General features: G+C 42.4%; 1 protein-coding gene across 1 annotated transcript in view; it reads right to left on the reverse strand.

Annotated features, from left to right (window-relative positions):
• Window positions 1–1,867: 1,867 nt before the first annotated feature.
• Window positions 1,868–26,867, reverse strand: part of CHCHD6 (coiled-coil-helix-coiled-coil-helix domain containing 6) — a 132,342-nt gene continuing 107,342 nt past the window's right edge. The window contains exons 9-10 of the mRNA XM_033926714.1: window positions 25,652–25,691; window positions 1,868–2,071 (exon numbers count right to left, since the gene is read on the reverse strand). Coding sequence (XP_033782605.1) covers window positions 2,058–2,071; window positions 25,652–25,691 — 54 coding nt within the window. The 3' untranslated portion in view covers window positions 1,868–2,057. The remainder of the gene's footprint in view (window positions 2,072–25,651; window positions 25,692–26,867) is intronic.

The raw sequence follows: 26,867 nt of genomic DNA on the forward strand, positions 1-26,867 counted from the left end.
CAGAGGATCCAGGCGGCCCAGATGTTGTGTTCTTATAGAGCTTTAGGCTTAGACCTAGACTAAAGAGGGAGAGCTCACTATCGATTGGTTACTGTGATATATCTTGGCAATGTGAACAGAATTTACGGGACACGGTGGATGGACAGACTGGTCTTTTCTGCCATCATCAACTGGCTCTTAAAAACCAAGAATGTCGTAGTACGTAAGTCACTGCCAGTGGAACTAACAGGTTCATGCAAAACACATCAGACTTATTGTTGTAGCTGGGGGAATCTGGAATTTACTGCTGTTTTAAAGAAACTCACTGTGCTTGGCTTCTCTCTAGTGACACAAAGTTTGACATCTCCCACATGAAAATTCTCTCGCTGCCTTCCACTGCCACTGTCTATATAAACTAGACGCACAACTTTACACGTAGTGCACAAAGATGAGCACCTGATTTATCGCATAAAGGCACGGATTCTTGAAGCAGCTGCCAGTCGTGTGTCAAATTGCCTACTTTGGCGTTCATCGGCCTAAAGCACCTCCTCGGGCACGATTCTGGCGCTGGTATGCACCTCAAATCTCAAATTAAAAACGCCATTTGGACTGCATCTTAGGTGGAGGTATGGGCACCTAGAAAATGAGTGTCAGTATGAGAATCCGGCAAGCGCACTTTAATTTAATAAGTGGCTGTTAACTGGAGTTAACAACCAAGAATTAGCACACCGCATTCAATCTAGGAATTGGGTTTAAAAAGCCACCTTCAAAAATTGATAAGGTGGGCACCTATGCAAAAATATTACTTGAGTTCTAGAATACGAGTTGTTTCGTATAAACGACGCTCCGCTGTATTGCTTTTTTCCTTCCTCCGTTAAAAAAATGTAGGGCTACAGCTCATGAGACACAGACTGTATGATGCATGGACAGATGCCGATTCTGAGGAATGCTCCATATTTTGGGACAGAGCTGAAAGAGGGCCCAATTGTCCCTTTTCCTGGAACAATCCAGAACTCATTAGGGTGGACAAGCAGAATTCTAACATAAAACCACTCAGTGCTGGTAAGTTCTTGCCTAGAGAATGACACGGTGATAAAATTCAAACAATCCCAAGTCAATCTTTAGTGTCTATTTCAACTCAGTCCTTCTATACCAGCATTCTTCAATGCAAGGCTTGAGAGTCAGTGGCTGGGCCCATTCTTCCCTCTCTCCTTAAAGAATCACAAGGACATAGTTTCCCGCAATTATCCGCAAGGATGGGAACGGTGAGGAATTTTGTCACCGTGTCATTCTCTATTCTTGCCCTATTGGGGATAAAATTTATTGAAATCATGCAAGCACAATAAGGTTTTCTGGATAGATTAGGTTGATCTAAACTTAAAGTCATGCTTCCAACTTTCTTCTCGCGTTCTGAGATTTGCGGTTTTAACTTTCTTTAGGAAACAGGCAGTGAGGTAAGTACTAGAACACAACGGTTAGGAGTTAAAACCACAAACTGGCTTGCCAGCACCAAGTGACAAGGAGGAAATTCCAGATAATTATCTTTCCTTCCAGTTCATGGAACAAAGTTTAGAGAAAACATTTTGGCAACGAGAGTCATTCCAGCATCTAATCTGGGCTTGACAGAAACCCACCATTGCACATAAGAAACCCAAATGTGTTTAAATAAGCTCAAAACTAAAATAATAAAATAAAAACAAATGGTAAATTAAGTGAATTAATTAAGTGAAGACATCAAAATATGGTCAAGAACAACTGGTTGCACAGATGAAATAAACACAATCATTCGGACAAATCCAACATCCACCAGGGAGTGCTCTGTTCATCTGCCAATCTGGATTCTCTCAACGGGGTACAATGCAGACCAAACATAGGGAAACCAGGCCACTGCTTTGTAGTAAACATTTTAATAACTGCAGCCCACCCCCAACATTTTGGAGATACCAGTCCATGCAGAGGTATAGATGAGTACAGATCGTTTTTCCCCTTCACTTGTCCTTGTCAGAAAGAATTAGTCATGCACAAAAGCCGAACTTCCACCCAGTCTCCATATCCTCAGTGCCGGGAATTATCCATGGTTAACCAAGAGATCCTGAAAAACAAAAACAGGAGGGGCTCAGTCTGCGCCTGCTGGCATTAAGAACACCACTAGGTCATAAATCCCATAAGCACATGAGCTTACTACTATACCAAGACCCCCTGCAAAAGATAAAGTACGCTGGTTTACAATAAAAAAGGTATAAACAGAGCACTTTATCCCAGTACAGACTCAGAAAACATACACGCACAGTTAAAAACCTTTGTTAAGTACTGTATTAGTCACAGCATCCAAGCAACTGAGCAAATAATCACGCCTAAGATGAGGAAAATGCGTTTCCTTGTCCAGTCTGGCAATCCTTTTAGAGAAGGCCTTCCCGATTAGACCGTGCACTTAGTTTTACAATGGCCTAGCTCTGTAAAATCTCGCACGTTCAGATATTCGCCCATCTTTTGCTGTTTCAATACTTTTTCCATTTGTTATTCATTTATCCCTTACCAGCTTTTCTAATTCTTTTTAGTTTCGATGGTATTTCTACTGTGTTTAGCATTTGGAAGTTCATCTAATTTTTTGATAAGATCAGCGGAAAGCCAGCCAATGAAATACTTGCCATCCACTCATATTTCTGAGCCTCACTGCCTTCCTCAGCCTCCCCTCCTTAGGGTTTATTTTATTTAGCATACTTTTCTTCCTTAGGGCTCCTTTTACAAAGCCGTGGTAGCGGCTGTGGCTACAGTAATCGCTCCGACGCCCATAGGGATTTATTTATTTATTTGGTTTTATATCCCATTCTCCCAGGATATAATTGGCATCAGAGTGTTTGCCACGCGGCAGCTGCTACCGTGGCTTCGTAAAACGGGGAGGGTTAGGTAACTGCAGAGAGGTTTACAATATAAAATAGCCCCAAAATGTCCTACTGCAGCAGAAACTTCCCCTTCAAATTCAAATGTTTTTCAACAGAATGGAGCTCCAGAGCTTCAAGCTCACAAAGCAGAATTCATTGAGCCAAAAGCTCAGTGGTGTTGAAGACTTTGTGAATGTGTAAGAACATTTTGAACACAAAAATTAGGTATTAACTAAGGAAAAAACAACAACATTACACTAAGGGATTTTCAAAAGTCCTGCTAAATGTTTAAATAATCAAAGTATTTTGAAACAATTTAAGGGGTCCCCTTTCCCCCCCCCCCATACACCATGTACAGTACAAACCAACCTATGGGAAAACAAAACATACAAATGACTTATCTTTTCAGTATTAACACAGAAATCAACCATCACAGAACTCAGATTTCTGCATTTCAAATCTTATAATTCAGCGGATAGGCACTAAGGCCTGGATTCTGTAATCAGTCATTATTGGCAGACGCCAGTCGCATGCCAATCACACAATACTGCCGTTTACGGAATCACAGCTATGTGAAAGGTAGGCGCTGGATATGTAAGCCACGGTTTTCAAGGCCTAGATTTCTGGCACCTACCTTTCATGAGAATTGCATCCACTGAGGCGCCTTACGAGGCCTGATATCACTTCTGGCAGCACCTATGAGGATGGCTGGCACAGGAATCCGTAAAAAAAGATATCCCGGCTAAATGATGTAATGAGGGCACTCACACTTGTGCAGATCGACAGCTTAAGTTCCGAGAGAGCCATGGCCCGAGTATGATCTCAATCTCACAAATGTTAGTGCTAATCTTCTGCTTACTTTGACATGTTGCAAATATTGATTTTCCTCCTTTGGGAGGGCGTATGCGTGTGTCATTGACAGATTGTGCAGGTTTGACTAATTTATATGCTTGTTCACTCCCTGCACAGTGAAAAGAGACCACGAAGCATATTACATCAGTAAACACTCCCTGTTGCCTTGTTACCTTTAGCTGAGGAACAAACTTGGCTGTTTTTTGGGCGGGAGGAAGGCCAAGTGACAGCTTGCATGGTTCAAAAGTGAGAAGAATCTCTTTCTGGAGACAGAATGATGGCATAATAAATGACCCTCCCTTGCTATGATAAATATTGTAGCTCTCCCTTCTTCCCCTCTTCTGTCTTGTTTGCTGTTTCTCTTATGCTTTAGATCCCTAGCTTGGGTCAAATTAGGACAAAAACTTATATTGAAGACTGTAACTATGGCAAATTGCAACCTGTATATTATGTATGTTAGCTTGTAACCCGTTCTGAGCTCCTTGGCATTAGGCTTAATAAGGCGCTTCCATAGGCGTCATCACAGCACTTAGGCGCCTCCATTTTTAAAAAAAATGTTTTTTAATTGGCATAGCCAATTAGTACACCGATTAAACCAATTAAGTTAGGCGGTGGGTAGGGCGCCATTTTTAGGGCTTGATCTACCACGCAAAAGAGCAAAAAGAACCAAAAGGCCAAGGAACTAGTCTCTCCTTTAACCATGCTTCCAGCACAGACTTAAATTTAAATCTGCCATTTCAATGTGCCTGGAAGTAGACAGCCCTTCAAACTGAGAGACATGTCTGTCCTTTCAGCAGATGGGAATCCGAGTTACTGAACTGTGACCGCCAAGCACCGCTATTCATCCATAAACCAGCACATTTAAAACCACCCAGCTGCACAGGCAGCCGTAGTCTTTAACCTCGCAGCATCCACAGAGCCGCCAATAAGCACTCCGAGCCTTGGCAGCGCGTCAGACAACAGACGCTTCTGCTCGGCGATAACTGAAAGCTCCGCTTCAGTTCACAACATCTTTTGACCTCTGCAAGAAAGGAATTATGAATACACAGAAAAGATTAACCAGCCAGGAAAACTCAGACTAACACATTCCAAACAAAATACAAAGTCCTTTGGATTCTTGAGCAGGAGAATATGAAAACGCTTTGGTGGCGCTGTTGAGTATTCCCAGGTGGTGACTGTTCAAAAGAGGCATTAAAGTCTTAAAAGGAGGCTGTGCCCCTCTCCATTTTATAGATCATGCTGTGAGGGGTGTCAGAGCCGAAAATATGATTTACTGGGGGCTTCTCCCCCCCCCAAACCCAAGCATACTGATTAGAACAAAGAAAAGCTAGGTCTCTGTTCAGTACGGGCTAGGCCTCTAGAACTCTGAAAACGTAATGCATTGATTAAAGCGATTTTCTGAAAACTGTTAACCCTGACTTTTTATTTTAGGAGAAAAAGGTCCTTCATATCTTGTCTGAGTGACTGTGTTGCTTTAATTGCCGAACGCAGAATAGTTTAAGTGGTCCTCGCTGTGCAGTCGGCTTTCAATAGACTGCCATGACTTCTTACGCTTCTATAGCAGCTCTGACCTGAACTCTCAGCGAGCGGCAAGAACGCAGCCCCGGAAAATCCATCCCAGCCTCATCTGCTGCGTGGAGCTGATCCATTTTCTATTGTTCTTTTTGTTAGGCTGCTACAGAAAAGGAGGGAAAAATACAGCCCAGAGCAATAAGTCCCATCAGCATATCCATTTGTACTTCCCCTCCCCGAAAATGTGTTCCATTTGAAACGAGCTATTGTACATCCTTAAAAAGCTGTGTTTTCATTTCCGATTCAACGCCACGGCGATTTTGTTATAAATGTCTGTCATTTTCTTATAAAAAGTGGAGGATCACTAAACACAGCATGAATTCTTTCTTTCCTGTTAAATACCCCTATCATTTTTTTAAATCTTGTGCTATTATTACCAGCAGGTACTGTTGGGCTCCCAGTGATTAAACCACCAGCACTTTTTGAAGCCAGACAATAGCTCAGTGCATTTGCAAGTGATTCTGAAAACAATGCCACTCACTCGATTTCTTTCTGCAGCTGCTCTTCTCTGAGGCCCCGATGCGCAAAAGCCTTTAAAGCGCTCTTACTGGCATGGAAAGCTGTCCTTCCGATGCAGAAAAGGGTTTTCCATGGCTTCTACAGAGGAAGTGTGTGTGGTGTGTCTCTGTGCTGGCAGGAGGCAGCACAGCCGATGGTAAATTTCCAGGTCTTCAAATCTAACTTCTCTGCAGAGACTTAAATACAGACACCAGTTGTGATGGTGATTTGGGGGGGAAATCCAATTTCCAGTAGGCATCAAATGCAGAGAAAAAGGTGATTATAATGGGAGTTTAATGGTCTTAGCCCAGACCATGTCCAGTTTCTTACAGAAAAGAATAGTCAGCAGTCCAAATCTAAGACATTTTGCTGAGAAAAGACACTTTGTTACTGGGGACATGCATATGCCTTTTGTTCTCTCTGATAAGCTGCTTTGCAGCCAGAAACATAACAGTTTCCTTTGTCCCTAAACTTCCCTGCTGCAACTTGGACAAGAGGCTGGAGCGCTGGGCTCTCTAAATGGCTTGGGAAGCAAGTCCAAGAAATGCCCATTCCCAGCCTTTCAAGACAATGATTTAAGCCTGTTTACTGTTAAGCATTTGGCTCAAGTAGAGGGAAGCTGCCTTTGAAGATCTGGTTAATTCCAGTTAGGGTGTGAAATAGCAACGCAGAATGGAGTTTTTATTGTACGCATTGATTTATTTAAAGACTTAGTCCGTACTTTGTCAGATGACCATTTAGATAAATGCCTTCTGTCCAGCATGTAGTTTGCCTTGAGCTATCACTGGCCATCTAAGGCCCACATATCTTTCTCAATGAGGTTTATTTACTCAGTAAACACCTTCTAAAATGTTAGCACAATTTAGTAAATAATAACCTAGTTTGCACCTCAGGCAATGTAGGATGACGAGACTTGTTTAAGATCATAGAAGGCCTCAAGAGGATTTGGGCCTTGGCTTTCATTGTTCTGAGCCTGGTTTTCAACCTCAGGTTAGGCTTCTGGCCCAGTTACCTCTTCATGATGCCAACAAGTATCTAACACATTGACTATGACATGACCAACAATCTCCAAACGTCAATTGACTTTTAGAACCAGGCTGACAGAATCTGTCATAAATTCAACCAAAATTCTATGTCAAGTTATCCGTTTACATATGCTAAAGTTTCAGACACAATATAAAACTAAAAACAAAGTAATTGATAAACATATTGGGGCAACTGTATAACGGAGAACCTCCAATTAGGTGCCTAGAGGGCAAATTGCAGGAGCTTATTTTCCTCTATAGAACACTAACTCAACTAGGTACATCTAACATTTAGGTGCTTGGTGGTGTAAGTGTGAGTGCTTAACGCGTAATTTACAATATTCTGTAAGTTGGAGCTCTACCTCTGCGTACAACCCTCTTGTAAATATGTGCTATGTAAGTTAAGCAGGTCCTTGCAGAACTCATATAACATAACAATCAGCTTATATACCACAGGACCATGAAGTTCTATGCGGTTAACATAAGAACATAAGAATTGTCGCTGCTGGGTCAGACCAGTGGTCCATCGCGCCCAGCAGTCCGCTCACACGGTGGCCCCCAGGTCAAAGACCTGTGCCCTAACCAAGACCAGCCCTACCTGCGTTCGTTCTGGTTCAGCAGGAACTTGTCCAACTTTGTCTTGAATCCCTGGAGGGTGTTTTCCCTTATAACAGACTCCGGAAGAGCATTCCAGTTCTCTACCACTCTATTCCGCCATTACCTTGCCAAAACCCAAAGAGTAGCAACATTACAAGCAAGCAGTGGCTTCCCCCATGTCTTTCTCAATAACAAAGACATGGGGGAAGCCACTGCTTTCTTGGAATGTTGCTACTCTTTGGGTTTTGGCAAGGTACCAGGGACCTGGATTGGCCACCATGAGAACAGGCTACTGGGCTTGATGGACCATTGGTCTAATCTAGTAAGGCTATTCTTATGTTCTTATGCAGAGACAGACCTCAATAGACCTCCATTTAGAAAAGAAGATGAGCGAGATATGATTTAAATATCTCTGAGAATAAATGCACAGCAGACGGTTCTCTTTCAATTGAAAGGAAGCTGTAGAATGAGAATGCATAAGATGAAGTTGGAGGGGGACAGACTCAAAAGTAATCTAAAGAAATACTTCTTTACCGAAAGGGTGGTAGATATGTGGAATAACCTCCTGGTGGAAATAGTCGAGGCAAGAACTGTATTTGAATTGAAGAAAGCATGGGAGAGGCATGTGGGATCTCTTAAGGGGAGGAAGGGATAGCAGGATGATGTGGATGGGCCGCATAGCCTTTATCTGCTGAGATTTGCTCCGATTCTGTGCAGCAATTTAGTGCCATATGTACCCTGTGGGAGTTTTTCCTGCCAAGAGCAGTGATATTATTTTATTGGCCTTGCAGGACATTGTGTTACTGTTAAAATAGTGTGTGTTCCTACTGAATACGCAAGACTAATCACAGCTGCTACAAAAGAGCCTATGGCCACCTGCTTCTAGAGTGACATGAAGATATATTAGTCCTTTGGTCACATGCCTTTGGGCAACTTGAGGTGATTTCAATAAGAGATGCCAGTTTAAATTACTGTAGCATTTGTAGACTTGGTCTGTATCAAGGGTCAGCTCTCAACGAGTTATGGAATAGCTTGATTTCCCTGGCATTGATCTATTCAGAGGCCATTTCCCAGGTTTTTGAGTCTAGATAAGAACAATTTAATGTGCCGCAGTAAGAGAAGAGCACAAGAAACCATACTGTGTCCCCCCTCAAAAAAGAATGAGGATAGGAGTGACCAAACCTTCCCCCCAAACATATACCGTATACGATCCAAGGAGAGGATAAAAATACCCGCCTTGAATCACTGCTGCCCAATTAAAGCACAAAGGTACAAATTATTCCCAAACAAAAAAAATCAATCTGGCCTCTGAATGTCCCTCTATATTTGGCGAATTTAATTATACAGCTACCACTATTATAAATTCACTCAAGTAGTACATTATGTCCACAATATCTAACAGGTCAAAATTCAGCATTTCTTTAAACTCTGTCTGTCCCCAGCTAAATTAGATCTGGATTTTCCTATCCAGGCACCTTGCATGCCATATCTGGGTCTTTGGCTCTGCCTTCATACTTAACCAGGCAAAGTTGCCACCGGCAATGAATGTTACTGGTCCCCACACAACTCCCGGCTCCTCCCTGTGTACTCCAGCAGTCAGAGGTACTGTTTAGTTAAGTGCAACCAAATGAGACATCCAGCATAATTTAACCATGTAGGGATGAAGGACAGTGAATCATATTTCCCAGGATACCACTCTCCAAATTAAGCAAGGATCTCTTTTCAAAGAAGTAATGATGGGGTCATTATCAATAAAGGAAACAGAACTGGGGACTAGCAGAGAACCATAACGATCGCTAGCATCATTCCTCTAAGCTTGGAGGCTTGCGTTTCCTGGACAGAGCTGGGGGGAGGAGTGTATTCAAGACAGTTACAGTTTAGAAACAGTTAAAAACTCAGCTGTTTCTTACAACGTTCCTGTGATGTATTTTGTTGATTCTGGAGCAGAACTTAATTAAAAGTGAAACTTTTATTTTTGTGATGTTCAAGCACATAGGGATCAGAGATATTGACTCTTGCTTTCCTGCCCTGAAATTTATCATTTCCCCTTGCTTCCCAAATTTATAGCCTTTCTTCAAAAGGACTGAGGGGGGAATTTAGTACAAATACACAAAAAACTTGGTGCAAGAAGAATTGTGCTCTGGAATGGAAAGAACAAATCTGCTATTGTTTCCCAGTGATAAGAGGGGAAGAATTAGCCAAACCTTTTCAGCACTTCCTCATTAAGGAATGCCAGTACCAAGGTTCGTGCCCTGTTTCTTTTCAACTAAGATGCCTCATTTTATCATCTAAATTTGACCCTGTTGAAGAGTTCTGTGACGGTTCATTAATTAAAAGATGGAGTGGAGAAGAGGCCCGGTTCAAATCCGGCTGCTGCTTCTTGTAATCTTGGGCAAGTCATTTAACCCTTCATTGCCTCAGGTACAAACTGAATGTTAACTCACGTTGAGCTACTACTGAGGGACATGCGAGCTCAACTTACAGCCCTGAATTTGTATCAAGGTTCACAGACTTATTAAGGACCTACTGACTAGCAGTTAATGCTGCTTAGGAAAGAAGACAGAATGTGCAGAAGATGATTTAAATCCTGCACACCTTTCATGAGAAAAGAAGAATGGCCTAATGGTTAGAGAGGTGGTTGAGATTCAAATTCCATTTCTCCCTCTGGCACATCCGGTACCTTTGGGGGAGCTATTTTACCTCCCCTCTTGTGAGCCCACTAAACTTGAAATGCAACTCACCTTGAAAGATGAGAAAACTAAGTAAATCGCTCCCAAAACACTTTGCTACACCTGTTAAATGGCCACTGGTGAAAGCAATGAAGAAAAGAAATCGACTATAACTGAAAAAAGTAATTTTGATAATTTAGCTCTAGGATTCTGCACAAAATGAAGATCTGTTCTCAAAAGTCAGTTTATACTTCTTTTTAGTGTGTGATGACTAAAACAAAGCCAATTGATACCAGAGTCGGATGCACAAAGTCTCAAGATCATAAGAATAGTCTGACTGAGTCAAACCAGTAGCCCAGTCCACGGATTGTGACTGCCCATCTTGCTCCCTTTTGGGGTCTCAGTAGAAAATGTGATTTAGCCAATCTGTCAGATCAGTTCTTCCCCCTAGTAAAGGTTATATATGGTCTATCGTGAAAAATAGTGTGGAGCTGTAAAACGTGTACACTCCTGGCTATACACTGCGCCTGTGAGGAATAAAATGCAGACGTGTCTATCAGATGCCACATGTCTCTTGTTCTGTAATAACAAGTCTGTCTGCAAATTTCGCCCTCAAAAACGCTTTTATGGACGACATGAGCAGGATAGCCTCTGGCCCGTAACTTCTGCTTAAGGGTTTCAGCCTCTTTATAAAGTGAGGAACAAATTTCGATGTATACGTAAAAATTGCCCTATCGGAAGCGTAGTCTTTAGGCGATAGGGGCGAGAGCTGGTAAACTTAAGAGAGTTGGTTTTATCAGGAAATTTATGATGGAGCGTGAAACGTAACTCCTCCTTTTCTTTGACATTAACAGGATCCAAAAATGTTACTTTGTGAACATCCCGCAACGCCCACAACATGAACTGCAGATGAGAATTTGCCGAGTTAAGCCACTCCATGAATGTTTGTAATTCACCAGCAGATGATGTCCAAATAAAAAAAGATATGATCTACACATCTAAACAAGTGCCTTGATGCATGACAAATATGTTAGTACCTTAGCAGTTTTTTGGAGCTTTTAAGATCTGAGAGTCAGGGATGACTGAAATGACTAGATCAACAAAGATGCATGATCAAATGTTTTCCATAACAAGATCATTTTTATAGACTAAAGTGCCAAATGATTTAGAAAAAGCTTTCAGTTTACTGGATACTAATCAGATCTGCTAAGGTACAATCAAGCTTTATGTATAGTATGGGGCTACAATGGTTGCAGATGGTAGCTTGTCTTTGTATTTCATTTTCAGATATGTGGGTTATAAACATTTTAAATAAAATATTGGACAGTATCAATTATTAAACTTGAACCTACTACCATTTCAATGAAAAACTATTTCCTGATGTGACTACTAAGTCTACGTCCCTCAAAGATTCATATCAGGACTCAGGTTCTAGAACAAGGGATTTTCAACTACCCAGTTGGGTTTTCCCCAATGAATATGCATGAGATTTATTTGCATCCAGTACAGACAGTATGCAAGTATAGCTCCTGGGGAAATCCTGAAAAAAACAATTGGGCAGGTTGCCCACCTCTGTTCTAGAGCTTTGTAACTTTCCTCATGCTCCTCACCTTTAGGGTATCTCATATGGCTTCTGATGAAGACTCCATACCATTTGGAAGCCCTTCTCTGGAATGCCTCCTCGGTGTCAATCCTTCTCTTATGACTTTTGTTAGGATACAATTACTACATTCTTCTCACAGACTGAAAGTTCATACCCTTCTCTCTCCATTTCTGGTAACAATGACTTCTATTTTTAAAAAATCAATTAAGTTTGATAAAGATATATCTTCAGCTAATTCTCCTCGCTGCCCACTACTTGGTGCCAGGATAATGGATAGGATTCTGCTAGTGGGTGTATTTTTCTGAGATCTGACAATGCTGACAGTGTTTTGGCATATAGCTAGCTCAAAGATTTATGCCATGGATGCAAGAATATGGCATCATTCAGAAGTTGATGGGTACATTTTTCAGCGGGGCATCCCTAATTAAAAAGATGGAAGCAGACAGGTTCAGATTGATAGGTTCTGTGGTCAGATACTTCAGGTTTAGTTTGACAGAATATAAATTACAGTTGGAATCTCTTTTAAGCATGTAAAGGCAGGGAAACATAATAAAATCCTATTTTTCCATTTAAAAATTAAACACATCAAGTTTCACATCAATGATAAACTTGCAGTCACTCTTGGGGGGGGGGCAGTAAATGGCATTATGCTCTTTCTTTAGAAAGGTAGCATTTGCAGGATGAGATCTTGGACTGGTTGAGACAGTTCTTTCAGATCAAGAAGCCCGGCTTTCCCAGGATATCTTGCCTACATAAATAATTATGAGGACTAAAGACCCCAATATACTGTAGAGACTTGGGGGCTGAACAAACATGAGATCTGAAGGTGGGCAAAGCATATAGGTGATCTTTCGCTCAGATATTCCATGTAATCATGGCTGCTTATTATAGAGATGCAATATAAATGGTTGCACAGAGCATTTAAATTGAAGCAGGTGGAGACAGATCATGCCCAAAATGTTTTCCTATTCTCTTACTTTGTCCTTTACTGCAGTAAATCTCAAGCCAGGGGTTTCAGGAGGGGAGTAGCAGCCTGATGGTTAGTGCAGAGGGCTGATAACCTGGGGAAATGGGTTCAATTCCCACTGCAGGAAAAGTCCATAGACTGTTTTTGAGAAAGACATGGGGGAAGCCACTGCTTGCCCTGGATCGGTATCACAAAATGTTGCTACTCTTTGGGGTTCCGGAATCTTCCTATTCTTTTAGATTCTGCCTGGAAACTTGATACTCTTTGGGGTTCTGTAATGTTGCTACTCCTTGGGTTTTGGCCAGGTACTAGGGACCTGGATTGGCCACCATGAGAATGGGCTACTGGGCTTGATGGACCTTTGGTCTGACCCAGTAAGGCTATTCTTATGTTGCTCCTAGTGACCCTGGACATTGCCCCAGGTACTAAAACCACCTTAGATTGTGAGCCCATTAGGCACAGAAAAAGTACCTGCATATAAAGTGTACAGTGCTGTGTACGTCTAGTAGCGCTATAGAAATGATCAGCAGAAGAAGTACTCCTCCTCATGTCTATAGCACTGCAGGTACTTTTTTTGTCCCTAGTGGGCTCCCAATCTATGTGGCTTATTTGTTTTCCACAATGAATATGCATGAGATTTATTAGCATGCACCGACTCCAAAAGCTTCTACCTGTCGCCTCATCTTCCTCTATAGTTAGTCACTGTTTCTTTACGTTCAAGTACGCTAGGTATTCCCTCTCCCTGGAGGGCTCACAATAGCGGGATTTGAACCCGGCAGCTCCGGATGTCAGTCCTTTGCTCTAACCACCAGCTCCTGCTCCTTGTTTCTCCAGGCCAAACCCATTCCTCTTCCACTCCCATTCTCCTGGCCTACTTGCCCTGCCATCACTATGCCCCTCGGCCTCTTTTACCTGCTCACATCTATTTTCCAGCCAACTGCTTCTATCATCACTAGTCCACTCTTTCCTACTAAAGCTGCAACAGCTATGAAGGGAAGGAGAAGAAGTTATGGGAGAAGGAAAAAGGCTGGCTAGGAGGGAGGCAGGCATTAGCAGCTGATGGTAGTGGGTTGGTAAGCAGAGCCACAGCAGAAGGGAAATTCTGTGGCAACTGCAAAAAAATCAGAAAGCAGAGTCTGTGCGATTTGTACTGGTTGATCTCAGCTCACAGATGGATAAACATTTGGCTGGCAAAATAAATAAGCTGCATTTTCTGAAATTTCTTTGAAAGTAAAATTGGCTAATAAACACAGTGGAAAGCACTCAGCAGCTGAATATCATGCTACAAGGAGTACACAGCACTTTACAAAGACATGTAAGAGTCCCTGCTCCCAGAAGCTTACCAGCTAGTCAAAAAAGACAGAGAAGACATACAACAAAACCACATAAGAGGCTGAAAGATGGACTAGAGCAGGGGCTATAACTTTTAGGTGAGAAACAGATCATTTTTTAGCAATATAGGAATCAGCTGTATCTGTGCTTAGGTTCCAGCTTAAGCAGGGACAGCAGAACTACCTTTTTGTAGTGTGGGCCCACAGAATAGGTGGGTCTCCCACACTCCTCCCCTTTGTCCTGCATCTCTCTTTCACTCTCCTCTGACCCTGGATCCAGCAATAGCCCCCTCCCCACTCTGCCTTAGTATCTTCACCAGCATAGCAGCAACACACTTCCACTTGGCTGCGTTAGCCTTACAGGCTTCCTTCTGCTGCATCCAGGAAACAGGAAGTGATGTCAGCAAGAGTAGTGTTGAAGAACAGAGAGATATGCAGAACAAAGGAAGGGATTTCTAAAAGATGCCGAGGTAGATCAGAGAGGGGAAGAGCTTCCAGCCCACTATTTGAGAGAAGAACATAAGACCAATGGTCCATCAAGCCCAGTAGCCCGTTCTCACGATGGCCAATCCAGGTCCCTAGTCAAAACATTCCACTCTACCCTATTATGAAATATTGATTTTGATAATACAGTATTAATATCGATGGCTTGTAGAAGATCTTTATTCAGCCGTATTCCTACATATTTCAATTGCGTTTGAGACCATTTAAAATTAATCTCTCCTATATCTGCTATGATGGTATCATCATTTTATAACATTTTTCCAGTTTATTTTATTTTCTGTGAATTAGAGAACTGATTGACGAGATCCATTAAAGTTTTAATAGAGGAATCGGGGTGTGAAAGAAAGATTAGTAAATCATTTGTGTATGCTGCAATTTTGGTTTCTATCACGGTTGATTTAATTCCTTTGATTCTCTCATTTTGCTCGATTGCTATTAATAAAGGTTCTAATGCTAAGTTAAATAATAATGGAGACAATGGACAGCCTCGTCTCGTAACTCTACTTAAATAATACAGATTATAAGGATTTATTTATTTAGATTTTCGATGTTATTTGGAAACAAGATATTTATCCATTAAAGTTAGTTCCTAATTTAAACCAATTATTTTAAACAAAGACCATTCCATCCAGTCAAATGCTTTTTCAGCATCCAGGAATAAAGCTATATATAATGAAGATTGTCTCCAGTGAATCTGTTTTGCATGAATCCAACCTGGTTCTTAATATTAAGGATCCAAGAATTTTGTTTCATCTTAGTACTTTATACTGTAAGTATTACTAAGAAGAGATATTGTTCTGTAATTAAGAGACCGTGGGAGGAGAAAAAAGATGGCGTCCTAAGTAGGGCACATATTGGAGTGCTCTCCGTCAATGGGGCAATTTCTTTTGAATTAATACAATTTCTACTGCTATTCAATGCCCAAAAGACGTGGGAAACAGAGGGGACTCCCTCCACTTACCTCTGTCTTCTCCAACATGCGACAGACTGTAATGCCATCGTTTACTGTCCAGCCAACCACTTTGGGCGGATCTGCTGATGAGTCTAGGGGAAGACTCAGCTTGGACGGCGATTTATCGCTGAGCCCAAGAGAGCCACACATGCCCCCTATGCCTGGAGGAACATTGAGGGACCGGTCTCTGTGGGGAAGCTCCCCGAATGTAGCGGGAGAGACGCTACCGAGACCCAATGTTGACCCGGAAGTGTTAACATCAACGCCGACGATTCCTGCCGGGGAGTCACAGCGGTTAGGGAGTAGTGAAACCCGAACAGCAAGTGGTGGAGAGGCTGAGGGAACCCAGGATGGGGGGGTGGGGGTCGGTCAATAGGGCTAGCGGTATCCCTTTTTTTTTTCTTCCAGTGTCTCTGTAGATACCTGAGCCAATCTGCGCCAATCTGTGTGTGGAGCAAATTAATACTACAATTTTAATACCATATAATTTTGCATGCTAATTATTCTGAGCATGCCGTGGTCATTTGATGTCACAAGATTTGTGGTAGAATTTGATTCTACTGCAAACTTTTGAGCATCGGTCAACCAGTGTGTCAATAGCTTTTCTTTTCGGTTGGTTAACAAACTATAGGCAGTTTGTACAAAAGTTCTCATGAACATTCGAAGTGAATATCCTGAAATCAAGGCTGGATTGTTTCAAGTTTATTAAAATTTTTTGATGGATCGCAATATCATGAATTCAAAGCGATTTACAATTTAAAAACAAGGTCTTGGGGCTCCTTTTACAACGGTGCGTTAGATGCCTTAATGCGCAGAATAGTGCACGCTAAAATGCCATGCAACCGCCTCCTCTTCAGCAGGCAGCAGTTTTTCAGGTAGCTTGCGCTAATCCGGTGCGTGCGTTAAAAACGCTAGCGCACCTTTCTAAAAGAAGCCCTTAGTTATTAACTACAACAAACACAAGAACATTATGAACTGACACATAAGGGAAGTAGGGAGAACTACAACAAGCTTAGTAAAGATAACATGAAAGGTAAGTGAGTGGATTTTGCCATTCCCAAAATGCAACAAACCTTCATTCCCTCCCAAAGAAAAACACAAAAATATGCAAGGAACATCACAAGTTGAAAAGTGTCAACTAGTCACTTTGGCTCCTACTATCCACTGCAAAGTCTCTCCTCCAAACAGAAAATTAAGCAAGAGCCCCAGAACTATTTTGCTGCTCTCTGATATGCTAAGGAGCCCTCTGGCTAAGAATGGACAGATTACTTGGGGAGGAGCATGCGCCAAGCTCTTATTTTGCAATCGCTACGATGCACAGAAAAGAGGCTTCAAGTACTGATCTGTTCCGAGACAAGATTGTGCTGTGGGTTATATATTAAACTTTGTGGAATATTACTATTTGCGGCAGCATCTTTAACTTGTTACTGAACTTATTTTTTTATGTTATGAAAGGAATTTCAAAGTAGGAATGCAGGTGCTTCTAGAGCTTTTGTTTAGCAGGCTGAAAGAGCCGAGTCTTGACACCTTCCAAACAGAAGAATGCTTTGGGGAACAGTCTCTTGTTGTCATGTCCGTTTCTACTAAGGCAATGGCGGGATGTTCAGCAGAATTCACAGGTTCAAAGGAGAATGACAAGAGCTGTGAATGCACTGGGCTGAGAAGACCAACCAATTTCACCTGGGCCAGCTGAGATGGGAAATGAACCAGTAGCCTATAGGTGAAAGGTTCTGCAACACTGATCATTCCCTTGAGTCAAGTCAGTGTGCTGACAGTAAGAAAAACTGCAGGCTGTGCCAAAGGAAAGGATTCCTCTTTGTATGCTGAGAAAAGATCTTCTAGTACTGTTGGGGCTTTCTGTGTGTGCTATGGGTTTATTGCTCATTGTTTCACTTGTGCACCAGAGCCAGAGAAAACATATTATTCCTTCCTGGTTTTCATGAACATCTTACAAATAGTGGCAAAAGCAATAGTTTAACCTATGCCTATCACCTTTCATCATCTATTTATCTGTGTAATGCTTTTGTTCAAAATGTCATGCAGAAAGACATAAAGAGCAGGAGCAGTTAATTTTCCTCTAATCAGGTTCTTACAATGAATGGGACATAGATGGGGGAATTGGCCAGGTAATACATTATACAACTTATTGCTATTCTTCTTTCTGCTAGAAGACACAGGAACTGTCTATACCATAGCTGTTGCTTCCCATTTGTCACAAATCTGCATAAGGATGTCACTCAAAATTCTGAACTCCTCTCCTTCTGCAGTGGAGAACAGTCCCCTCTTCAATTGGTACCAAAGCAATCAAACTCCACTGAAAGAGAAGAAAAGAGAAGGAGGGGCATGGGAAACTTCCCCGGTAATGAACCATATTTTGTTCTGCTCTGTAGCTTATGAGAAAAGAACAATGATTAAGAACAATCAACAATGAACAACAATTTTAGAACATGAGTAGCTAGGAACCAACCTGCTAAGTACAACTAATAGCAGCCATAACTCACCCCCCCCCCAAAAAAAAAAAAAAAAAAAAAAGTAAAAAGGGAACAGGAGCCTTTATATTCCTGCAGAAAAAAACAGAAGAGAGCCAAGATGTCTGAAGCAGAAATCAGGCGTATCAAAGATCTGCATAGGGTGAGCTGTACAGAATCCTAAGTCTACTAACTAAAAGAAGATTAGCAAGGAATCTTTTATTCTGTAGCAAAGACTTAGGATTCTGTACCATAACTGATGTACCAAAGCAGTGCCAGATGTCTAGGGAGGGACAGTACAAAGGACCCAAAAGCAGCATTCTCTCAAGCAACCACATCCACTCTGTAGAACTTCATAAAGGTGTGGAGAGTAGACCAAGTAACTGCTCTACAAATTTCATCAGGCAAAACAGCCTGGGGCTCCACCCAGGAAGCAGCCACACTTCTAGTTGAATGTGCTGTGATTGAGATAGGGGGCTGCTTACTGCAGGCAATGTAGGAAGAAGAAATTGCAATGCAAATCCATCTGGCAATCAAAGCTTTGAAACTGGACTGCCTCATCTTGATTGCTGGTCAGCACAAAAAGGTGGTCAGAGAGCAAGGAATCAGTCTTTTCCAGGTAGTGAAGGACGACTCTACGTACATCCAGCTTCTGCAAAACTCTGTCTTGCTTCGCCGAATCCATAGGGTAAAAGGTGGGTAAACAAATCTCCTGACATGGAAGGCAGAAAAGGCCTTCAGTAGAAAGGACGGTACCATCTGCAGAAAAACACCAGACTCTTTGAATCCGAGAAAAGGTTTTCTACAGGAGAGAGCCTGTAAGTCTGAAACCTACCTTGCTGAGACTATGGCAACCAAAAACACGGTCTTAACCATAAGATCCAAGAGGGACACGTCTGGAAGGGGCTCATAAGGAGCCTGAGACAGACCCTTCAGAAGAACATTAAGGTTCCAAGATAGGAATAGTCTACGCAGTGGGAGACGCAGTCTGAGCGTCCCCCCCAACCGAGTAACATCTGGGTGAGACGTTAGTGACTGCATGTCTCTCCAAGCTTAAAGCACGAGATGCCAGCTACTTGTACCTTGAGAGATGAAACCGCTAGGCCCTTTTCAAGTCCAGCTTGCAAGAAAAATAGAATCATTGGGATGAGAGCCCTCTCAGGCTCCACCTGCTGGAACATCTGTACCTCCAGACATAGGGAAGCGTCTTTCATGCCTCTTTGTCTGTTTACATACACTACCGTTGTGGCATTGCCTGAAAACATCCTGCTGCCTTCCCTATTAGGAAGGACTGCAACTCCTTCAGCGCCAAACAGAGCTCTCAAGCCTACAGGAGTATATGGAAATTGAGCACTACAGATCACCTTTTCTGTTTTCTTTGTGTGTCTACCTTGATAAGGTAGGATCTCGTGTTTGGATGTGCTGTCCCCTGAGGTGGAGTCAGTGCGCTCACAGGCAGTTCAGTGCTTACCGGGCCTGTTAGGTAGGCGTTCCACAAGACTGTCAAAATCAGAAAAGTCTTGCACCGGAGACCCAGAGGACCTGTGCAAGACCCCAGGTTGTGGAATAAGGGCCTCCTCCGCCATCACACACTTGTATTTCTTCTCCTCTATACTACCTACAGAAATGTGTTTTAATTCAACAAAAAGGTTCAGAAAAAAAGGGACATTTTTTATATTTCTCCAAAAACTATTCTTCCATGTAATAGTGTATCATTTGTTCATATATCAAATAAGATAGCCTGTGTTAAAAGTCATGTTGAACCACACTTACATAAACAACAGGATTTCCTGACATTTCAAGCCAGTTATAAAAGACTCAGCTACTTCAACTCTGATCCGTAAAAGATTTTCTTAGATTTAGTGCCAATAGAAAATCCTTGTAAATCGAGCCTAAAGAGTTTTAAGTAAAAGACATGAAAATATCTTACGGTACTGCTCGTAACTCATATTTCTTCATTTTTGTCTTTGCGGTAGCAGACTTCCTCGCCTGCACTGCTTTCTGCAAAGCTCCAGGTGAAAGTTAAGAAAAAAGTTTGTGTTTGTTTCTGTTTCACTGCTTCTGAACCACCAAGTTCACACCTGAGCTTGTCTCCTGGAACTGCTTAATAGGCAAAGCGCATATACCCAGAGTGTGAAGTTGCTTTCAGCAATCAACTAGAGTTAACCAAAGGAAGACGCTAATCAAAATTGCTTCTGAGAGCTAAAGACTGCAAAAGAAATCTAGTGGGTGAGGGCTTCTGAGAAGCAGATTAAAAGCCGATATCCCTTGAAAATTAACTAGTCAGGTCGTGGTGGACAGCTGGAAACCGATAGCTAAACTAAACTGGGAGAGGTAATCAAAAAAGACACAATGGAGGAGAGCTTGAAGGACAGACCCCAGACAGGAGCTTAATAGGATGCCGAGACTTGACAAGTAGAAAACTAAAGCCTTTTGCTTTTACAAAATGGCATTTGATGCACCGCCTTCCTACCCGTATTAGGTAGAACTAAGGAAATGTTAAAAATGTGAGAAACATAAATGGCTCCGTCTTCCAAAGTCACCTCATCATTTTATCAAGTGGGAAACTAGCTGGACAGGACCAGCACAAAATGACAGGCGCATTTCCCTCCACTTTCAACTCTCTTGCTGCCGCCCTCTGCCATTAGGACTTTCTTTGTGTGGCTAAGTGGCATGCACTTTGTGCTGTTTGCTTGCATATGTACATGAAGCGTGCAAAAGAAGACAAATACCACTCCAACACACTATCGTTGATATCAGTCCTGAATATACAGGACCAGTTTCGGTAAGCGGTGCCTAAATTTGGCTGCTGGAAAAAATCGACATCCAATGCTAATCTATAAAGGATCTATAAAGGATGCTTCCGATTCAATTTCTATGCCAAGGGAGCTCAGAATGGTTTACATTAATTTATTCAGGTCCTCAAGCATTTTTCCCTATCTGTTCTGCCAGGCTCACAATCTATGTAATGTACCTGGGGCAATGGGGGGATTAAGTGACTTGCCCGGGGTCACAAGGAGCAGGCTGTAGCATTAACCACTGCGTCACATGTAGCACCGATTCCCGCGTCCAAATTTGAGCACCAAGACCTATGCCTGCTGAAACCAAGTGTAATTTGGGCGTGCATCCATGGTATTCTGTAACCCTATGCATACACTTCTGGAATGTCCCTGACCCACTCATGCCCCCCTTTTGGGATGCGCATTAGAGAATGACATGGGAACTCATTTTCCCGTCCCTGCTCCATTTCTGCAAGCTCTGTCCTCATCTGCACAACCCTCAAACACTTTAAAATTATAAGTGAGTATGTCTGATGGTTTGGCTGGTTTGTGTCGCCTGGAGTGTGTGTAGCCCCAAGAGTAGGAGACCCTTGGGGCTGGGCATGCTATATTATTAAAAACTTCTATGGGGCCTCTGAGGGAAGCGGGCTGTTCTTGCTCCTGGACAGTCATGTGTCTTACTGGCATACTATGTATTCTTGACGATGGCTGTTCTGTTCCTTATCATTGCTGCCTTTGTTTGCCTATATTATCTTTGTATCATGCTCGTTTCTCCTGTTGACTCCATAACAAGGCTTGTGCGATTAAGGCAGAGTTTACAGGTAGGGACAGGGACGGGATGGGGAAATTGAGTTCCAGTGGGGATGGTAGAAGGAGGGAGTGAGAGAGGGTGCCTATGGGTCTATAGCTGAGGTCTCTGTGCATCTGAGTGAGTGCAAAGGGTAGTTGGGGGCCTGTGTGTGACCGAATGGATTTAGGTAGGGGACTATCTGGGTGCACTGTGTTTGAGTCAGCGTAGAAATACCTACAAGTGTGTGGTTGGGATCTGTGTGTGAAAAATTGGGGTAAATGATTGACCTTGGTTTGATTAACGAGTGGTCGGGTCCACTGTTCGTCACCCATTTCCTTTCTTCTTTTCCCAATTAGTGTTTTCCTTCCCTTCCCTCTCTCATACCACCTTCTTTCCATCCATCCTATGAATCTACCTTCTGTCCTTTCCCCTTACATTCACATAGGCTTATCACCTCCCTCAGGCTACCGCCTGTATTTCTAAGCTTCCCACCAGTCTCATCTGTTCTCGCCCCAACTTCTCACACACACCTCAGATTTGCTCTCACAATATCATCCTGTTAATCACAAGCTTACTGAGCTCAATCTGTCATTGGGAGTGGGTATGGGTGGTAATGAATCTCAAGTCCTGGATTTGAAACACATTGACTTTAGTCAAATAGAGAATTAACTGAAGGAATGGTTGGCAGGCTGAGGGGAAATAAGAGAAGTAGAAAGTAGAGCTTTATTTAAGAAAAGTAAATAAAGGAAAAGAAAGCCGATATAAATAAAGCTGAAAGACCCCTCAAAAAAGAAATCAGAAATGGTAAAAACTTATGCAGAAGGAAAATGGCTAAAGGTGACAAGGTGAGGTGACAAACATTTTTATTACAGTATATTGGGCAAAAGAGATAAAACTGCAAGTCTCAAAGATTGAGGACCAATAAGTGCAAATGATCAATATTTCTGTGTTCAAGGAGGAAAATCCTGGAGAAGGATGACTCAGCAGCTATGCTGCAGAAGAGTCTGAGAAACTGAATCTGTGCATTTGCAAGCATGGTGAATGCATCAAACCATTACTTTAACAAATAAAGATTTACATATTTATGTGTTTCTAAATCTTTAAGAAACACAAAGAATGTGCTGCTTATTAATAATTGGCTTGAGTTATCATCCGAATGTTGCATGAATTTTCAAATGGGATCACATTTGCAAAGGTTTGGGAAACACAGCTTTAAAACAAAAGGTATGAGGTAGCAAGCAGGCAAGGTCAGAAAAGGCCTCCCTGGGAGATGGAGGAGACCCCCAAATGCAAAGCTAGAGACCAACTGAAGGCTAAGGCCTAGATTCACTAAACTCACCAATCTGGATCGTTGGGCGATTTGTGGCCGAGTTCTGCTGAGCGACCGAGTCGCTACAGATTCAGCATGCAAATGATCCGATTGGACGCACGCTGTGGAGCGATCGAGACGCGTGCGGAGATTACCCTTGTTGGTTGTAGATGGCATTTGCGCAAGTGCTTGCGAGCTCAAAATAAAGGGGGAAGGGGGCTGCAGTTTACTTGCCGGCCTTACGCTATCACTGTAGGCAAAAAGGGGTTTTGCACCGATATTATACCTATGACAGACATTAGCACATTGAAAATGTAGCAAAAAGAGCTATTAATTACCCCGCAGCACTTCAGAGCAGAATCCTACTGCCAATGATTTCAAGTTTTGCGCAGCCAGATTGTGGAACAGAGCACGCTTTAAACCCGTGGGTTAAAACCACAGCTCACTCTGTGCTTTTTGAAGAATATATAAAAAGGGAGTCATGCACAGTTTATTTTGATGGTTATTTTGTAACCTCAATACTGGGATTTCAGGGCGGCAGAGAGCAGGAGTCGGCAAGGACAGCAAGTGGCTGGTCCTCAGCGGTGGCTTCATTTTGGATCGGCAAACCCAATCAGTGTTTCTTATTCTGTTTAGAGAATCGATGGCTTACCACTTATGCATTCAAAATCCACTTTCACAAGAAAAATCTAAGAGATGTCATATAAAACATGAACAGTGCTGCTTTGGTTCAGATAAGGTGTGCCATAAAAAATGGAGGAAAAAGCCTCAGACTGAAGCCCTCCCACCTCCACAAAGGTGGTTGGGTGGAAATCTCACTGGCAAAAAAACCTCCATTGCACTCCCAAAGTATAAAAACCTTAAGCAGGGCTGTCTGTACTGGATGATAGAAGAAAGAAACTTTCAACTTATCTTCTGTTGATCGGTACACGGACGGTGGCCAGCGTTTCGCGAGTCTGCTGCCTCAGGGTGTAACGAATCCGATCAAGCTTTAACCAGGACGCCGAAACGCATCTCCTGTGCATGCCATTTCCCCTCATCTGCATGGGCGGATCGGATCGGGACACGATCGACGCCTTTAGTGAATCTAGCCCTATAACTATGTAGCAGGAATGAAACTGGGCAGACTGAATGGGTCTTTTGGTCCTTACCAGCCGTCATTTTCTCTCTGTGATGGATACATGTACGTATAGTTCCTCAGGGAGCCAAGGACTATCCACCTCAATATTATGTATAAATTAACCTTTGTCCTCTTTGCCTGTCATAATTAGATTATAAGCTCTTTCAAGCAGGGACCGTCTCTTGCATGTTTAATGTACAGCACTGGTAGCGCTTTAGAAATAATAAATAGTAGTATAGTGCTGGATGGGCTACATATGAGGGTTCCAAATGGGCAGCATGCCAAAATGAATAGGACAAAAACTACCAGAATATGTAGACGACAGCACAAATTTGTCATTTTTGAGACATGTACAGAGACAGACACAGGAAAGCTAATAGGCATGCTTATTTCATTCTGAAACAAAAATACTATCACATCGTGGTGGCTACATATATTCCCCAAGTGCTAAAAATAGTCTCTAGCACTGTCATCGCGTTTGGATGAAATGTATGTCAGACAACCAAATCCTTATTACGACTATTAATTAAAATGCATGAAATTCCATTCCAGATTACATCAGGATATACGGCAGCTTTCATGTTAACAACCTGCTTTATGTTAAAATCATATTATGGAAAATGTCTCTGCAAGAAGTCACAATTTTTTTTTTAATTTATTCAGCGACAAACCCCAGGGAATATAAAATGCCTTCCCATATATTACATAACACTCTACTAACAGCAGTCAGGCGCATCCAGGGGAAAAATCTTGCATTTTCATTCCTTACCATCAGTTGCATTTCTACGTATTTCACCTTTAAAAATGATAGTTACAATTATTCTAGCCAACGCCGCTTTCTCATTATTTATGACAAAAATAAACAGATGTGGCTTTCAGCATGTGGGCCCTGACCCTCATTCCTTTATTGAGTCAAACTCCCCCAGCAGCATTGTGATCTCCATGGTGTTTGCACAAATCAAGGACTTAGAAAGAAAAGGACAGTGAGAATGCGACCCACCTAGCTTTCTACGCTATGTACATGCAGAGCATCAGAGGCACATCTCAAGCACTGTGGTGGAGGATGTGTGTATGTATGTGTGTGGCATGTGTTGCACATGTGTTTGTGTGTGTAGGTATGTGTGTGGCATGTGTTGCACGTGTATGTGTTTGTGTGTGTATGTATGTGTGTGGCATGTGTTGCACGTGTATGTGTTTGTGTGTGTATGTTATGTGTGTGGCATGTGTACATGTGTTGCACGTGTAAGTGTTGTGTGTGTTTATGTATGTGTGTGGCACGTGTATGTATGTGTGTTGCGCCCCTTCACATGCACACAGAACATGATGGGGTTCATTTTATGAAGCGTATTTTATGCATGGAACCAACCTCTAGTAAAACGGCGTGGGGGTACACAGGGGGTCGCAAGCAGATGCATTAGAAGTCAGCATGGTGTTCCTGGGGCCAAGGTTTGGGTGCATATATCCATAGAGTGTCCACAAGCAGCAAAAGCATGAAGCTGCCTCTCCATTGGAGGAGAGTGAGGCATAGTGGTTAGAGCTAAACCGCACACTGCTCCTTGTGACCCTGGGCAAGTCACCTAATCCTCCACTGCCCCAGGTATATTAGACAGATTGTGAGCCCTCTGGGCGATAGAGAGAAAATTCTGGAGTACCTGTCTTCCTGAATTTGTATTCTAGCTAGTCTTTTGTAAACCACATTGAACTCTACGGTAATTGCGGTCTAGAACTAAATTCTTATGTTATGTTATGTTACCTGATTTGTAACTCATTCTGAGCTCCTTTGGGAGGATGGGCTAAAAAAAAAAATAAATAAAAAAAAAAGCAAATAAATAAATGATTATACGTCTGCATTTGTGTGCTAATGGGGATAGATCTGGGAACCTATTTCATAGAGGGATATAGGCACCCTGTTATGATATTTCTATATATATGTAGCATGAGTATATATTACGATTAGAGAATGACACGGTGACAAAATTCATCACTGTCCCCGTCCCCGCGGATAACCGCGGTAAACCATCTTCATGTCATTCTTTAAGGAGAGAGGGAAGAATCAGAGTATGAATGGCCACAACCACTGACCCGCAAGCTTTGCTTTGAAGAATGCTGGTGTAGAAGGACCGAGGTTGAAATAGACACTAGAAAATGACATGGGATTATTTCCCGCGGGTATCCGCGGGGACGGGAACGGTGATGAATTTTGTCACCGTGTCATTCTCTAATTACGATTCCATCCCACTTCTACCTCAACTACCCCGGGAATGCCTCCATGCCTGGTCTTGCCTTTTTTTTTGCACTGAGTCTTAAGTGCTAGTCACTTGACAAAAGATGTTAAGTTTTATGGACAATTCTGAATGGAAAAATGTTTTGGAAAATTTCTCATGTATGTTGTTTTTTTTGTACACCCCAAGTGGTAGAAAACCAGAGAAAATGGGTCAATATATATTATTTTATCAGCTTCTCAAGGTTCTCAGAAAGCCATCATACATAGGGGGAGCAAGACAGTAGTCAAAAGCATGGAGTGGTGATGTTATGAGTTTGGTATGACACTGCGGGAACTAATAGAACTTGACAGTACGAAGCGTGGTAAGGCATGGAAGTGCATTAGGACGCATGACAGTGCAAGAGCAATACATTCTGGGAATGATAATATACGCTGGGAATGGCAAAGTGTGGAAGTATCAGCAATGACCATACGTGGTATAGAAAGGTAATACATGACAACATGGGTTTGGTATGTATGGCAGGGCATGGGAGTATGAGTGATGGTTGATCTTGCCCGTCTTCATCTTTCTGTAACGTCGTGTAATTTATGAACACAAGAACACAAGGAGCCGAAAGCCAGAACTCTCCCATCCACCACAAAAAGAAACAGGACCCAATTCTTCAACTCTTAACCGCCACCATAGAACCATTCAGGCCTCAGGCAACGGCTCCCTCAGCTGCCAGATCGGAGCAACTGTCAAACT

This window comes from Geotrypetes seraphini, chromosome 17 (genome assembly GCF_902459505.1).
Source record: "Geotrypetes seraphini chromosome 17, aGeoSer1.1, whole genome shotgun sequence".
In the NCBI taxonomy this organism is placed as follows: Eukaryota; Metazoa; Chordata; class Amphibia; order Gymnophiona; family Dermophiidae; genus Geotrypetes; species Geotrypetes seraphini.